The 15,548-nt window shown below is 45.8% G+C and overlaps 1 protein-coding gene across 1 annotated transcript in view; it reads right to left on the bottom strand.

Moving 5' to 3' along the window:
* Window positions 1-15,548, bottom strand: part of COL4A2 (collagen type IV alpha 2 chain) — a 273,847-nt gene that overhangs the window by 247,373 nt on the left and 10,926 nt on the right. The window contains exons 2-3 of the mRNA XM_040336208.1: window positions 8,783-8,858; window positions 5,009-5,060 (exon numbers count right to left, since the gene is read on the bottom strand). Coding sequence (XP_040192142.1) covers window positions 5,009-5,060; window positions 8,783-8,853 — 123 coding nt within the window. The 5' untranslated portion in view covers window positions 8,854-8,858. The remainder of the gene's footprint in view (window positions 1-5,008; window positions 5,061-8,782; window positions 8,859-15,548) is intronic.

Below are 15,548 nucleotides of genomic sequence, written 5' to 3'. Positions count from 1 at the left end.
GCCCGCTCGGACATGTACGGTCGTCAGTACAGACCTACCGTACATGTCCAGGCGCCCGCCGTCCCTCGCATGCGTCGAATGACTTCGACGCATGCGTGGAAGCATTTTAAAGGCGGGCCGCCCACGTCGCCGCGTCATTGTCGCGGCGACACCGCGTCATCGACGCGGCGACACCGCGGACACGCCCCGCGTATTGTTTACGCGCGGACTTCTGTACGATGGTGTGTACAACCATCGTACAGAAGCCCTCTGGCAGACATGTATGGTGAAAACGGTCCGACGGACCGCTTTCACCATACATGTTTGGTCGTGAGTACCCGGCCTTAGTTTGAGTTGTATATAATCACAGTTGTTCCAGGAATTCATCACCAGCAGTATGCCTAAAAATCATCTAACATAATTTATGCTAGTTTGCTTGAACAACATTGTCTCTCTTTTAGCAAACGGATTTGGCTCCCACTTATCTCTGTAAACACAGTCTATACGCTAAAGTTACTACAATGTCCAAAGAGCCTAGAGAACCTTTCTTAGGTTAAACCATTTCCTTTCAGTACTCTGAAATCGATCCAGATTACACAGCTGGAGTTTTAAACTAGCCTGGGCCAAATACTTTCTGTGAGAGCTAGAATTCTCCTGATGAGTTGTTATTCTACAAATACTAACCAAGAATAACATCACCCATATTCAAAATGGCTGCTTCTACACAGTGGGGTAGATTCAAGAAGCAATTGCGTCTGCGTAACCATAGTTACGCAGCGCAATTGCTTACTTGCGCCGGCGTAACGACTTCTCCTGATTCAGAGAGCTCGTTACGCCGACTGCAGCCTGATGCCGGGTACAGACGAGAGGATTTATCCGCGGAAACGGTCCTCCGGACCGTATCCGCGGATAAATCCTCTGGCGGATTTTGATCTCCTGGTTGTACTAACCAGGAGATCAAAATCCTCGCGGAATTCCGTCCGCGGTGACGTGTCGCGCCGTCACGGCGATGATGACGCGGCGACGTGCGCGACGCTGTCATATAAGGATATCCACGCATGCGTCGAATCATTACGACGCATGCGAGGGAGGGAATCGGACGGATCGATCCGGTGAGTCTGTACAGACCACCGGATCGATTCGCTGAAGCCGATTCCAGCGGATAGATTTCTTAGCATGCTAAGAAATTTTTATCTGCTGGAAATCGGTCGGCCCGAAAAAAATCCGCGGATAAATATCCGCTGGGTTGTACACACCAGCGGATCTATCCGCTGGAACTGATCCGCAGATCAATTCCAGCGGATAGATCCTCTCGTGTGTACGGGGCCTTAGATATGCGTGGCATAAGGCTCTTATGCCCTCATATCTTAGGCTGCATTCTTACGCAGGCCGCTAGGTGGCGTTCCCGTAGTGGTCAGCGTAGAGTATGCAAATTGCATACTAACGCCGATTCACTACCGTACGCGCGCCCTGCGTACGCAGTTTACGTAGTTTGCGTACGTCGTGTTTAGCGTAAGGCTGCTCCTGCTAATAGCAGGCGCAGCCAATGCTAAGGATACCCGTCGTTCCCGCGTCGCGAGGTTTACATTTTACGTAGTTTGCGTAAGTGAATCGTGAATGGCGCTGGACGCCATTCACGTTCACTTTGAAGCAAATGACGTCCTTGCGACGTCATTTACCGCAATGCACGTCGGGAAAGTTTCCCGACGGAGCATGCGCTCTACGCTCGGCGCGGGAACGCACCTAATTTAAATGATTCCCGCCCCCTACGGGATCATTTACATTAGGCGCCCTTACGCAGGGCATTTTTGAGGAGCGTAGCGCAAATAATTTGCGTAGGCGCAGGGTAAAAAGGGTACACTGCGCCTCCGTAAGGAGCGCGCAGCTGTACCTGAATCTACCCCACTGTCTTTAGAAATTTGAGAGTGTATCACCCTTGTAAATCAAACATTTTATTTTCCCTATAATTGATATCTCAATAACTGATCATCATTTGACAACTTGCAATGCAACAGACCTTCTACTATTCAAGATAAAGTCCAATCAGAAAATGGATAACAGTAACAGCCCAACATATGTAAAAAACGAAGAGGAGCCACATACTACGAATCAGCCTGATATTTTCTCTATTGCTTTTACCGGGAACAGGTTGGGCGAGCCCTTTGGACGACTGCACCTTTCAGTGGCTGGAGTCTCCAGGAGGGCACACTGTGGGGTTAAATTACTAAAACTGGAGAGTGCAAAATTTGGTGCAGCTCTGCATAGAAACCAATCAGCTTCCAGGTTTTATTGTAAAAGTTTAATTGAACAAGCCGAAGTTAGAAGCTGATTTGCTACCATGTACATCTGCATCAGACTCTTCAGTTTCAGTAAATCAACAACAATGTTTCTTAGAGCAGCATAGTTTTTATTACATCCAGCATATGTTTCACAACTCTATTTATTGTAGATACACAAGAACCTCCTAATCATTAATGGATTCCATGGCATTCAGCATTTACTAATAAAGCAAGTCTATGTGTAAGTGTTGACTGGTGTGAAACACGCTAAAGTCCCATACACAAGGGCCAAAAGTCAGGTCAGAATGGTCGGTTCAATAGAAACCAGCTGAAATTTGGCCCATGTGTATGGCAGCTTGTCAGACAGAAGCCAATGGCTGAGAGCGCTGACCAGAGTGTTCTGGTGGGGGGTCATCTCCCTGTCAGAACACAATAGCACAGCAGGGGAGATCACTGTACCAACCACAGATTGTTAGTATAGTGGCTCCGACCTGAGCTGTCATTTTTTTTTCTGTTCAGCCCGCTGAGTTGAACGGAACAAAACTATCAGTGTGTACTAGGCAGTGGCGGCCTGTAATGCAGGGAGCAGGGGCACTGCCCCCCTAATCCATGAACCCAACCCCCTAATCTACATGTGGGGCGCCAGGTGCATGGATTCCAATGTTTTTCTTTTTTTTTTTAGAAGCATGTGATTAGAGCCAGAGGCTCTAATAGGCTTCAAAAAAGGGTCAGCTCACCCAGTTATGTGACAATAGTGAATTAATATTCACTATTGTCTTCCTGAGTCTCCTCCTGGCCAATCAGGGAGCAGGTCCTGAGATCTGTCACCCAATTGGCCGCCAAGGAGGAGGGAGGAGACACAGGGGAAGCCTCTGTGAAGCACCAGGAGGAGGAGACACCGCCCGGAGGAAGTGCTGCCCACAACCTAGACAAAGGGATAGTCCATGGCTGGTGACAGACCGGGGTGGGGGGGAGCCTGTGACCCAACCGACCGACCAGGGGGGGGGGCATCATGTATGAGCAGTATGTATAATGTTACCCTTTTATTTGAGGAGGCCACATGCTAGCACATTTAAAATTTTAAATATGTTGAAAAAATGGGCCATCCATGTTTACATTCTGGGCATGGGTGTCCATAATTTTCCATGAAAAACTCCTTCAAAATGTTACAGCTTACTAGGAAAACTGTGATCCCATAATTTTAAATAGCACACATTTAAAGAAATAATATAGAGCATCTAGCAGACCTGACAGTACAGACACATAAATGGTAACTTAGGCCCAGATTCTTAAAGGGCTTACGACGGCGCAACGCCATGTACGCCGTCGTAAGTCCTAATCTGGGCCGTCGTATCAATGCGACTGATTCTTAGAATCAGTTACGCATAGATATCCATTAGATCCGACAGGCGTAAGGCTCTTACGCTGTCGGATCTTAAATGCATTTTTTTTTTTGCCGCTAGGTGTCGCCTCCATCGTTTTCCCCGTCGAGTATGCAAATTAGCTAGATACACGAATTCCCGAACGTACGCGCGGTCGACGCAGTGAAGTTACGACGTTTACGTTAGGTTTGCGTGGCGTAAAGTTGCCCCTGCTATATGAGGGGCAACCAATGTTAAGTATGGCCGTCGTTCCCGCGCCGAAATGTTTAAATTTACGTCGTTTGCGTAAGTCGTCCGTGAATGGGGCTGGACGAAACCAATAACGTCCTTGCGACGTCATTTGTAGCAATTCACCCTGGGATATTTTCCGGACGGCGCATGCGCAGTACGTTCGGCGCGGGAACGTGCTTAATTTAAATGCTCCACGCTCCCTACCCGGCTAATTTGAATTAGGCGGGCTTGCACCGGGTGATTTACGCTACGCCGCCGCAACTTTACAGGCAAGTTCTTTGTGAATAAAGCACTTGCCTGTAAAACTTGCGGCGGCGTAACGTAAATCAGATACGTAAATCGAGTTTTACGGCAATCTACGAGAATCTGGGCCATGGACTACAAAAATATAGGTAAGTAGATACAACAGATAGGCAACTTGGAATATTTGTCTGAGCTTAAAAGCATAGTTATTAATCACACAAGTGATCGTCAATAATGCCGCGTACACACCATCACTTTATGTGATGAAAAAAAATGACGTTTTTAAAAACGTCACTTTAATTGACTGTGTGTGGGGGAAAACGTCGTTTTATGTCTTGTAAAAAACGACCCAAAAAAATTGAAGCATGCTTCAATTTTATGTGTCGTTTTTCAAAAGTGCACTTTTTACTTCACAGAAATTGACCGTGTGTAGCAAAAAACGTCGTTTTCTAAGACGTTTTTTCATCCACGCATGCCCAGAAGCTACTTATGAAGCAAGCTTCAATGGAAAAACGTGGTGGAATGTAACCTCACTTTGCAAGAACATTGTGAGAAAAACGATGGTGTGTAGGCAACTTCGTCTTTGAAAATTGAAGTTTCAAAAACGTCATTTTTTACTTCACAGAAAGTGTCGTTTTTTTTCATCACATAAAGTGATGGTGTGTATGCGGCATTATACCTGCTGTCCAATTTCTCAAACAAAATGTCACAGATTGATTAACATTCCTGGGATACAATTAGTTGCATTCACTATTGCTCAAGAAGTAAAACAAAGAAAGTATAGTTTTTACAAAAGTATATTTGTTTTGTTGCTATAGCCTAAAGTGTAATTCTTGAATCAACGTCCTCTCTTAATGCTACTGAATTCATGAATTTAAAATGGCATATACTCACAGCATCAACACTTCCTGGAAACCCCATTACCAGCGCAATCAACAGCAGAACCCTGGATAAAGAAATAATCACGATTGATTATGTTGTTTATTTGATTATATTTAAACATAAATTACACAAAGAATTAAAAATGTAAATGAATTAAAACCAAAAAAAAATGTTGCTTGAAATATGGAGTATTGTTTATGAGTTAAAGCCAAATTACAGCCAAGGCTTTGTACAGGGGAGGGCTGGCAGGGGGGACAGGGTGGAAATCTCCCTACAGGCTGGTAACACTATGCACAGCCACCGGCCACCACTACCAAATGCTGTTTTTGCAGAGCAGGAATATGCCTGCTGGAGCTCTGTTAACACAGGTCACGGCCGCTGCTCACCTCCCACTGTGAAGCCGTGAATGTGTCAGCTCTGAGGTAGATGTCTGCAGAGCTGAGCTATGTCTCGTCTCACACATAGCTCAGCCTCAGCGAACACCAGCGCTGACATCCCCTTATCTCTCTGCACAGACACGAGAAAAGATAGAGCTCATCTGCTCCTTCTCCTTCTGAGTCTGCCCTGCCCACACTCCCCGGGCATGTGTGGGCACTGGACAGGAAGTTTGAACCCAAAAAAGCATCAGACAGCCTCCCTGCGCCTCAGCCTCCAACCTGGAAAACTCACCCTCTCTAGTCTCTCCTGCCTCCTAGTAAAAAGGGGTGCTCTGTGGACTTTGTTAAAGGGGAGGGGGGCAGGCTTTGGTGAGCAGAGACCCTCTTTACACAATAGTCCACAGCATGCACCCTTAAATTAAGTTTCCCAGAACACCCCTTACATCAGATCTGATGTATATGGGGTCTGTGCAGACTCTGATGTAAGGGGAGGCTCTGTGCGGACTCTTGTGATCATGAAAAATCTTAGACTGTTTTCCTCGATCCATCACTTTTCCACGCTCTATGGGCCATTTGACTGGACTTGCCCCCCAGGCCTAAGGCTGCCAGCCCTCCCCTGGCTTTGTATCTCATTTTGGATAGAGCAAGAAACTGTCAGAACAGTAAAGCCTCGTACACATGGCCGGTTTTCTCAGCAAGAAAACTACTGGCAGAGCTTTTTGCCGAGAAAACCGGTCGTGTGTATGTTTTCTCGCCGAGAAAACTGCCGGGAATCTCGATGAGAAAAATAGAGAACCTGCTCTCTATTTTCTCGTCGGGATTCTCGTCGGCCTGTTTCCCGACGAGAAAACTGTGTGTATGCGGTTACAAGCTAACCTGTGCTCCTGTAAGCCCACGCATGCTCGATGAGACTTTGACGCATTCGCGGTAGCTTACAAGGGTAGTGTAGGGTGAAGCAAGATGGCGTCGACGACATCGAATGTGATAAGCGCATGCTCGTCTTGACGATGACGTCACCATGTTCTTGCCATTCAAAAGAACGGCGGTCCTTTTGAATGTGCCGTGTGTACACTCGGCTTTGCAAGAAAAGCTTGCCAGGAATCTCGTCTGGAAAAATAACGTTTTTTTCCCAGACGAGATTCCCGGCCATGTGTACGAGGCTTCAGTGATAGAAAATCTAACCAATAGGAACATAGACAAAAATCTAGCAATTGTCAAAGGGTTAGAACATCTCTAAAAAACTAAAAGCAATTCTCCTTAAAATTACACTTCACCTTTTTTAATACGTTTCAAGGAACACCCATGTACCATTCTGATGTGCCAAAAAAAAAAAACACTCCACCTTTCAAATGCGGATGGAAGCCTCTTTATGGGAACAATATGAGGAGATTAGTAGGGCAGTGTGTGTGTGGTTAGGTGGTTTATTGTAGACAACCACTGGTGAAGCTACTGTTATAGCAGCTCATGTAATGGCTATGAGGCCCAGTCCAGAGGAGCATTCTGGGCCCCTGAGATGTGCAGCGGTGAGCTAAGTGCCCCATAGTGGGGGAAATGGTATAAAGTGTCCACAACACTAAGCAAAGTGACAGTGGCTGCCCAATTCTGGAATTCTTTCTCTCCCACGGACCACTGACACTGCAGCATTTTTCCATCCACTGATAATTGCCCTTTTGCCTTCTCTCTTGGTTTAGGAATATTAACTCTGCACCATGAATACATGAGAAGGAGGAGATGAATTAAGTGTAAAGAATACTTTCAGGGCTCAAGTCCTGCGGGAACGCATGGGAACGGAGTCCCTGCACTTTTTTCACAGCAGGAACGCAGTTCCCTTTGCAGGACTAGAGAAGCCGAGAGCAGCCGAGCCACCCGAGCCAATCCTTCACTAAGCGGCGATGCCCAGCTCGAGTCACTGTCAGGGGCAGGCGAACCTTAGTAATCCTTTATGTTACTGGCCGCTTCCTGTATATAGATTCATCAGGTAGTGTGCGGGTATTCCTTTACTTCCTCGATGCTGCAATCTCTCCTGTGAGCTTTTGTCATTGTTCCCAGGAGACATTGCGGAGGTCTGCCGCGAGTTATTTAGGATTTAGAAAGAACTTGCTTAAAGTTCGTTCTAAAAACAGCGAAGAAAAAAAAAAACATGCAGTTTAGTAATTATGCATATGAGCGTATAATTTTTTTTTTGGTGGGGGAGTGGATCTTGGGTGGGAGTTCCCACACTTTTTTCCCCAGGACTTGACCCCTAATTACTTTTCTGCAAGTTTTAATACCAGCACTGACACAAGCGCCAGATTCAATTCATTTTTACTACTGCTATGGCTGTAACAGATTGTAAAAGAATTAATGCCAATTCACAGATAAGCAAACTGGTGGTAATTAGAACCAACTCTGCATCAGCGTACAGAGATATGCCAGTGCTCAGAGGTGGGCATATCTGCTGGAACAAAGTTGTAAATAATTCAAAGGTTTCCTGCATAGGGCTTCTGGTAGCTCAGATATCGGTGGACCCTGGCTAAAAAACCTTGTGCCTTTACAACCACTTTAAACTGACTTTTACATGCAAAAAATATGCCACAAAATAAGTAACATAACACACATGGAAACTAATTAGCAAATAACACACGGAATAGAAAACACTATGGGCCAGATCCGCAGACGAAGTACGCCGGCTTATCTACTGATACGCCGACGTACTTTCAAATTTCCCGCGTCGTATCGTTGTTTTGAATCCTCAAAACAAGATGCGACGGCTTCTGGGTTAGATCCGTCTTCGTACGCCTTCGGATCTAAGATGCAATACTTCGGCGTCCGCTGGGTGGCGTTCACGTCGTTTTCCGCGTCGGGTATGCAAATTTGCGATTTACGACGATCCACGAATGTATGCGCGGCCGTCGCATTTTCTAACGTTGTCTGTAGTCGGCTTTTTCCGGCGTATAGTTAAAGCTGGTATTTTGCGGCGTATAGATAGACTTGCCATGTTAAGTATGGCCGTTGTTCCCGTGTCGAAATTAGATTTTTTTTTTTTTTGCGTAAGTTGTCCGTGAATAGGGATGGACGTAACTCACGTCTAAGTTAAAAAAATGACGTTGTTGCGACGTCATTTCGCGCAAAGCACGGCGGGAAATTTCTGGACGACGCATGCGCAGTTCATTCGGCGCAGGGACACGCTTCATTTAAATGAAACCCGCCCCCAACCCGCCCAATTTCTAATCCGCCACCAGAAATACACTACGCCGCCGTAACTTACGGCGCAAATTCACTGAGGATTCGAATATACGCCAGGTAAGGTACGGCGGCGTAGTGTATCTCTGATACGCTGCGCCGATCCAAATGTATGTGGATCTGGCCCTATGTGATAGGCTTTGTGAATTGAGAGTAATGCTATATGAATACAAAAACCTGTACTCACCATGGCAAAACATTCTGCTTCCATGATGGATGAAACCTCAGGCATCTCTTCCTGTTTTCAGATGTCTCCATATTGACTAGGATGAAGAAACATACAAAATACTCACAGTTTATTTAATATAATAACTTGTAATTTTCATTATTAACTGCACACTGGAATACACTGCTGGAGCACCAAATGTACAGCTACAAATAACTGGTTGTTTTTTCAAAAGCACTATTAGTTGGATGACAATAAATAATATAAACATGAGTCGATAGATTTAAATCTATTAAGCATAGTGTTACAATATTTTTGGGAACAATAGGATCATGTACTTCAATGGCCTAAATACAGGAGCTGGATGTAGTTATATGCATTAAGCACAACCACCTGTATGACCTTGGGTGGCATTCTGGCAGCTTGCAAATGCTTTCCTGGCAAAGAATTTCCCAGGATGGGGGAGGGAGAAAGTACATTGGCCTACGGAATCGGATAAGGGTGAGATGTTGCAGGAAATATTCTGGGCAGCATGATGCCCAGAATGTTTATTATATTCTTTCTGCCCTATAAGGTACACTATCTTGGATGTGTGAACAATGTCTAAATGTGAACTGTCAGCACAGCCATTGAGCAGTAACAGTTACAATAGTGCATTGATGGTTGCAGTCACATAGGCTGTTAAAGAAGGCACTTGGCAGATGGCTATTATCCTTGCCAGCTGATTTTTGTACAATTTAGTGTACTGAGCTGATTGGCTGAAAACATATGGGAGCTAATGAGAAAATGTGTCTACAGCATTTGGACTGCAGCTGTCTATTTAGCTCTCCCTTTCTGCCATCAGGAGACCAGTTGCAAACATGGGTGAACTACTTGTCCCTTAACTCGACTACTGGATGCTTATCTACTTCCAGCATCTGAATAAATGTAACACAAGTGAGACCATTACCTGCCATACTTGCATTCCAGCTGCCATGTTAATATTGTATGGTGTCATAGTAGTGTTTTTTTTCAAAAAAATCTTCATATTTATATATATTTTCTTTGGTATAGTGATCTTTTATACAGTGCCTGATTTCAAAGTTCTCCTGAAGAAGCCATAGAAATGGCAAAACATGTAGAGACCTAATCAGTTTGCGCTTTCTGTTTAATAACAAGATCAAATATTGGATGTATCTTATGTATTCATATATTAATGATTTTTTTTTTACCTATTAAATGTATATATTCTATTTCTACATTGTTCTTCTCGCACCTTAAAAGTTCCAAAATCTTTCTACATATGCTATGGCAGAGTAGTATTTAAAAAAAATAGGTAAATGGCCAAAAAAAGAGACAGGAATAAACTATACCTTACAGCATGGGTCTTCAAACTATGGCCCTCCAGTTGTTCAGGAACTACAATTCCCATCATGCCCAGTCATGTCTGTGAATGTCAGTGTGTTACAATGCCTCATGGGATGTGTTGTTCTACAACAGCTGGAGGGCCGTAGTTAGAGGATCCCTGCCTTACAGTTTACTAAACTGATGCAAAGTTAGAAGCAATAATGTTGCAGAGGTTCAAGATATTAACCACTTAACCCCCGGACCATATTGCTGGTCAAAGACCAGAGCACTTTTTTGCGATTCGGCACTGCGTCGCTTTAACTGACGGGAAGGGGTTAAGTATGTTCCCTGGGTGTGTTCTAACTGTAGGGGGGGCTGGCCTCACTAGGGGAAATGACTGATCCTCGGTTCATACATTGTATGAACAGACGGTCAGGCATTTCTCCCCTGACAGGACCGGGAGCTGTGTGTTTACACACACAGCTCCCGGTCCTCGCTCTGTAACGAGCTATCGCGGGTGCCCGGCGGCGATCGCGCCCACCGGGCACGTGCACGGGAGTCAGGGACTAGTGGCCGCTTCGAGAGCCGATGTAGAGCTACGGGCTCTCGCGCAGGGGAGCTGACCTGCCGCCGTAGAACGGCGGCTGGTCGGCAAGTAGTTAAATAACATGCATAAACTGCAGAATAATGAAAAACAGGTTTAAAGCGGAGCTCCACCCTAAAGTGGAACTCCCGCTGATCGGAACCCTCCCCCCTCCAGTGTCACATTTGACACCTTTTAGGTGCAAGGGGGGTGCAGATACCTGTCTAAAGACAGGTATTTGCACCCACTTCCGGCCACACAGTCTGCGGGCAGACTGCGGGCAGGACGTCACCTCCCGTCCCCCCCCTGTTGTGTGCTGGGAACACTCGGCTCCCAGAACATAGCGGGAGCCAGTCAGCAGGCTCAGTGCGACTCGCGCATGCGCCGTAGGGAACCGGGCAGTGAAGCCGGAGCGCTTCACTTCCTGGTTCCCTCAACGAGGATGGCGGGGGGGCAGCAGATTGACGAGCAATCTCTGCTGCGGACGGCGCTGGACTCCAGGACAGGTAAGTGTCCATATATAACGGGACTATAAAGGGGAAGTTCCTTTCAAATGGCACTGCCCTTTGGGCTGTTTTTGGGCTGCATACTTAATTCTGAGCATGCGCGTTTTTTCCCCTCGGAAAAGCATACACGCGACTGTTTTTCGCAACGAGAAAAAAGCTGACGGGAAACACGACGAGAAAAAAGAGAGCTGTTTTAAAAAAAATTGCGGGCAGTTTTTTCCTCGAGAAAACTGCTAGGTAGCATACACACGAAATGGCAGTTTTCTTGTCGTGAAAAATGGTCGTGTGTACGAGACGTAACTGTTTAAAAGTCTTGGTGGTGGAGTTCAGCTTTAATTCTATACTCAAGTCCATGTAATCTTGTAGTGCATCTAACATTACCCTCTCCCAAGATGGACAATGCTGCTGTCCACGGGTTTTGCTTCTCCAGGGAGTGGAAACACCCTAAGGCTGGGTTCACACTACTACACTACTTTCATCCTACTTTGCTCTGTGTTCAATGTTTCCCTATGAGAGCGTCTTGTAGCGTCCTACACAAGTCGGTCCTACTTTGAAAATGCTCCCTGTACTACTTTTGGTCCTACATTGATCCTACTTCAGGCCCATTGAATATCATTGAAGTCGGACCAAAGTAGTATCCTGTTCATGAAAGTAGGATGGATGTAGGACCAATGTAGCAGAGCAAAGTAGGATGAAAGTAGTGTAGTAGTGTGAACCCAGCCTAAGACAGGAAGTGTATTACCAGACAGATTTTCAGGTGAAAATAAAGGAAAGAAAAGCCTAAAAAAAAGAAAACTAATGCAGCCATCACATTTAAGGATTGGCAAGCTGCAATATATCACATATTCGTTTTTGGGTTTATTATGGCCTTAAATGGTCCTGTGCCTGCGTCTGTGCATAGTGAGAAAAGGCCACTCTGCTACATTCCACTCCATTTTAACATGCTGTCCTTTGTAAGTTTTCATTCATTCATACTATGCAAAGTGTAAAGGGAGTCTCCTGAAGTTAGGTCTCTGGGATAAGAGGCAATGCGTCTCTGCCTTTCAGACATGCCAGTGGATGTGGATGTCGGTTCAGAGGGCTCCACAGCGGGAGTATGTACCTGAGCTGGGTGACTCTGGTCTGTGTATTATGGATGGATTCATGACTTCTTCTGGGGGTCTTGGAAATTATGGTAAAAGAGCAGAAGGAAGCCATTAATGAACCTCTGGTAACAAAGACACTTGTGGCTCATCAACTTGAACATGTGCATGTACATCTGTCTCTCTGCACTGTATGCTGGACACAGACTTGATGTATGTAAGTCATGCTATGTTTTGTCAATACATTTGAAATAAGTTTACTAGACCCGGTTCACACTGGGGCGACTCGTCAGGCGACGCAGCCGCCTGACAAGTCGCGTCCCATTCTAGTGAATAAAACCGTTCTAATAGGAGCGACGCAAGTTCTTGTACTACTTCGGGGGCGACTCGGGGCGACCTGCATTGACTTCTATACAGAAGTCATTTTGCAAGTCGCCTTAGATGTCATCTTCATGTCGCCTGGCCGAGTCGCCCCTGAAGTCGTGCCGCCCCTGTGTAAACCGGCTAAATCCTGTAACCTGCTACTTTGTTTCTTTCACATGTGCTAATTTGATTGGTCCTGGATCTTAACCAAGGAGTTGCAGGAATCCCCTTTTGATCAATGCACCTGTATCAGAGACTCTTATATGGACTTCCTTTTTATTTTCTTTCTTATATGGGCATATCATTTGAGTAAGTTGCGCTAAATGTGGATGGATGGTAAAGTCCAAAAAAGTGTCAGCAAAATAAATTTATAAATCCAATTCCTTAAAACATATGCTGAATAAAGTGCTGGGTGCTGTGAACTCCAAATGGTATCCTTCACCAGGTGAATCACCAACATAAAATAAAGCTGTACTCTTACCCCACACGGTGTACTCTCTTTTATAGAAGCATAGGAAACTGTCAGCTCCTGGCGCCAAGGGGAAACGGTGGTATAAGGAATATACCTATCTCCAACAGCTCCTCCAGATGACTGGATCAGAACCTCAGTCTAAAATGCCCGGGCCTATTTTTTGTCCCAGTCCGGGCCTGGCTAGAGCATAAATACAGTTTTGGTTAGAGGACATGCTCAGAGTTGTTTTAGGAAACCCTGAAAGTCATGTCAGGGATTCAGGTAGTAACATACTGGCAGAGAATCTGCAAGTACTTTTGGAAGTACTGGCAAGAACTAACCAAGAAGACGCTTTGTCCAACAGCAGGAGGGATCCAGCGATGACTAAAAAACTGACAGGCCGTTGCAACAGCCAAGACTACAGCAAAGAAACCCCTCATGTCTGTGGAACTACAGGTAACAGAGTAACCTTGCAGTCTTGTGAAGCTAACTGTAGCAGAACAGATCTCTGACACCAGCTGTATTCTCCCCATACATGGATGAGGTTCACCTGAGGTTTATTCTTAGGTCTAGGCCTTTCTCCAGTCAAGTCAGGGACTTCTGTCCTCTGGGCTTGTTCATTCACATATTCAGGTCTAGGATGGGGAAATGTTCCACTTTGTTGCCACACTTCTATATTCCTGGCAGTGGGGTGTGCTAGTTTAACAGCTTTCACTGTGTATAGTTGGGGCAGTCTCTTTTCGGGACTGCGACATTATAGCGGACACATCGGACATTTTTTGACACATTTTTGGGACCATTCACATTTATACAGTGAACAGTGCTATAAATATGCATTGATTACTGTATAAATGTGACTGGCAGGGGAAGAGGTTAACCACTAGGGGGCGGGGAAGGGGTTAAATGTGTAGCCTGATCAGTGTTCTAACTGTGGGGGGAGGGGGGTGACCGATCTGTGTCCCTATGTACAAGAGACACAGATCGGTCTCCTCTCTTCCTGACAGGACGTGGAGCTCTGTGTTTACACAGAGTGCTCCACGTCCCCGCTCAGTTACCAGGCAATCGCGGGTGCCCGGCGGCCCCTAGCAGCTTCTAATGACAGGACGTCATATGACGTCCTGTCAGAACAACAGGGGATACCGCCCGCCGTCATTTGACGGCGTGCGGTACTAAGGAGGTTAAATAAGAAGGCCAGTATGGTGGCCTGAGTTTATGGGAGGAGCCCGGAGGGTATTTAAGCAGCCCACTCACACATGCTCTTTGTCGGTTCAGTGTGCGGTACTACACGTCACTGGGCCGACTCTTTCCAGCTCACCTCATGTCCGTGAGTCTGCACATTCAATCGCATTCGACATCGCAAGCGCTTTGCGGCTTCTCCCTTCATGGTCTTCGCCGGCGGTTCCCGCTTACTGTCGCAGGTAGGATTCAAACCTTTTCGAATCTTGTGTAATCTTACAATTCGTTATGCTTCCTATCCTGCATCCCTTTTGGGAAAAAATCTGCCTGAGTTACTTTTGCTTATGTTCCAACATCATTCGGCTCAGGCATAATACATTTGCAACTTCCTTCTGCCAAACATACGATTCATTTGTAAATCCATTTGGAGATTGACATGTGTTTGTATGGGTTCTTTGGCAGATTGAGGTGGTAATTGGACTCACATGGTGCCTTCTCTGCACTTGATTAGCCTGGGGGGATGGGTGGTTGGTAGGTGTTCGGTTTCAAAGCAAGGGGTAGCATACACTCTACAACCAATTCGTATCAGATTCGTTCAATACTCCTTACTATCAATTCGTATCAGATTAATTTCATGCATTTTACAACCATTTTGTATCAGATACAATTGCATACTTTCTACCGTTGTCATTCATTGTTTCCCCCATGCCGTGTGTTTTAGTTCCCACAGCGGAACTTACGAATTGTTTGTTCACGGCTCTTCTCTCTCATTTATTTACTAAAGTTATTGCCTGTGCGTCATGCATGGCGCCACACCACACTCTTGGGATGTGTTGCACATCCACTCCAGTCCAAAGCAAACCCAGTCGCACGTTCACTGTCCCAGGTAGGATTCGTTAGCTTGTTTGTCATGTCAAATTCGTGGCCACTCATGGTGTCACCTGTACCATATGTTTGGTTCCCGCAGTGGAGCTTACAAAGCATTGATACGCACTTCTCGTGTTCTATTTTCTACACCAAACCTCGTTGTTTTGCCCCATGCACGGCATCACGCTACACGTTCCCGACATGTTTCACTCCAGCCACAGTCCGCCGCAAACTCACTCGCATGGCCCACTGTCGCAAGTAAGATTACACATGCTTTATGTCTTATCAATTTGCTACCATTCGTTGTCTCCCATATCGTTCATTAGTGGCCCCTATGGAACCTACGATTCAAACAGGCGTTGTCCTTCTACCTTATACTGCTTGCTTAAGGTACAAACAAACCAGGTGTTTCTATCCTTTCTCAGTAACCCAA

This window comes from Rana temporaria, chromosome 2 (genome assembly GCF_905171775.1).
Source record: "Rana temporaria chromosome 2, aRanTem1.1, whole genome shotgun sequence".
Classification (NCBI taxonomy): domain Eukaryota; kingdom Metazoa; phylum Chordata; class Amphibia; order Anura; family Ranidae; genus Rana; species Rana temporaria.
The sequence above is the reverse complement of the archived record's forward strand: the minus strand, read 5'-3'. Positions and strand labels throughout refer to the sequence as shown.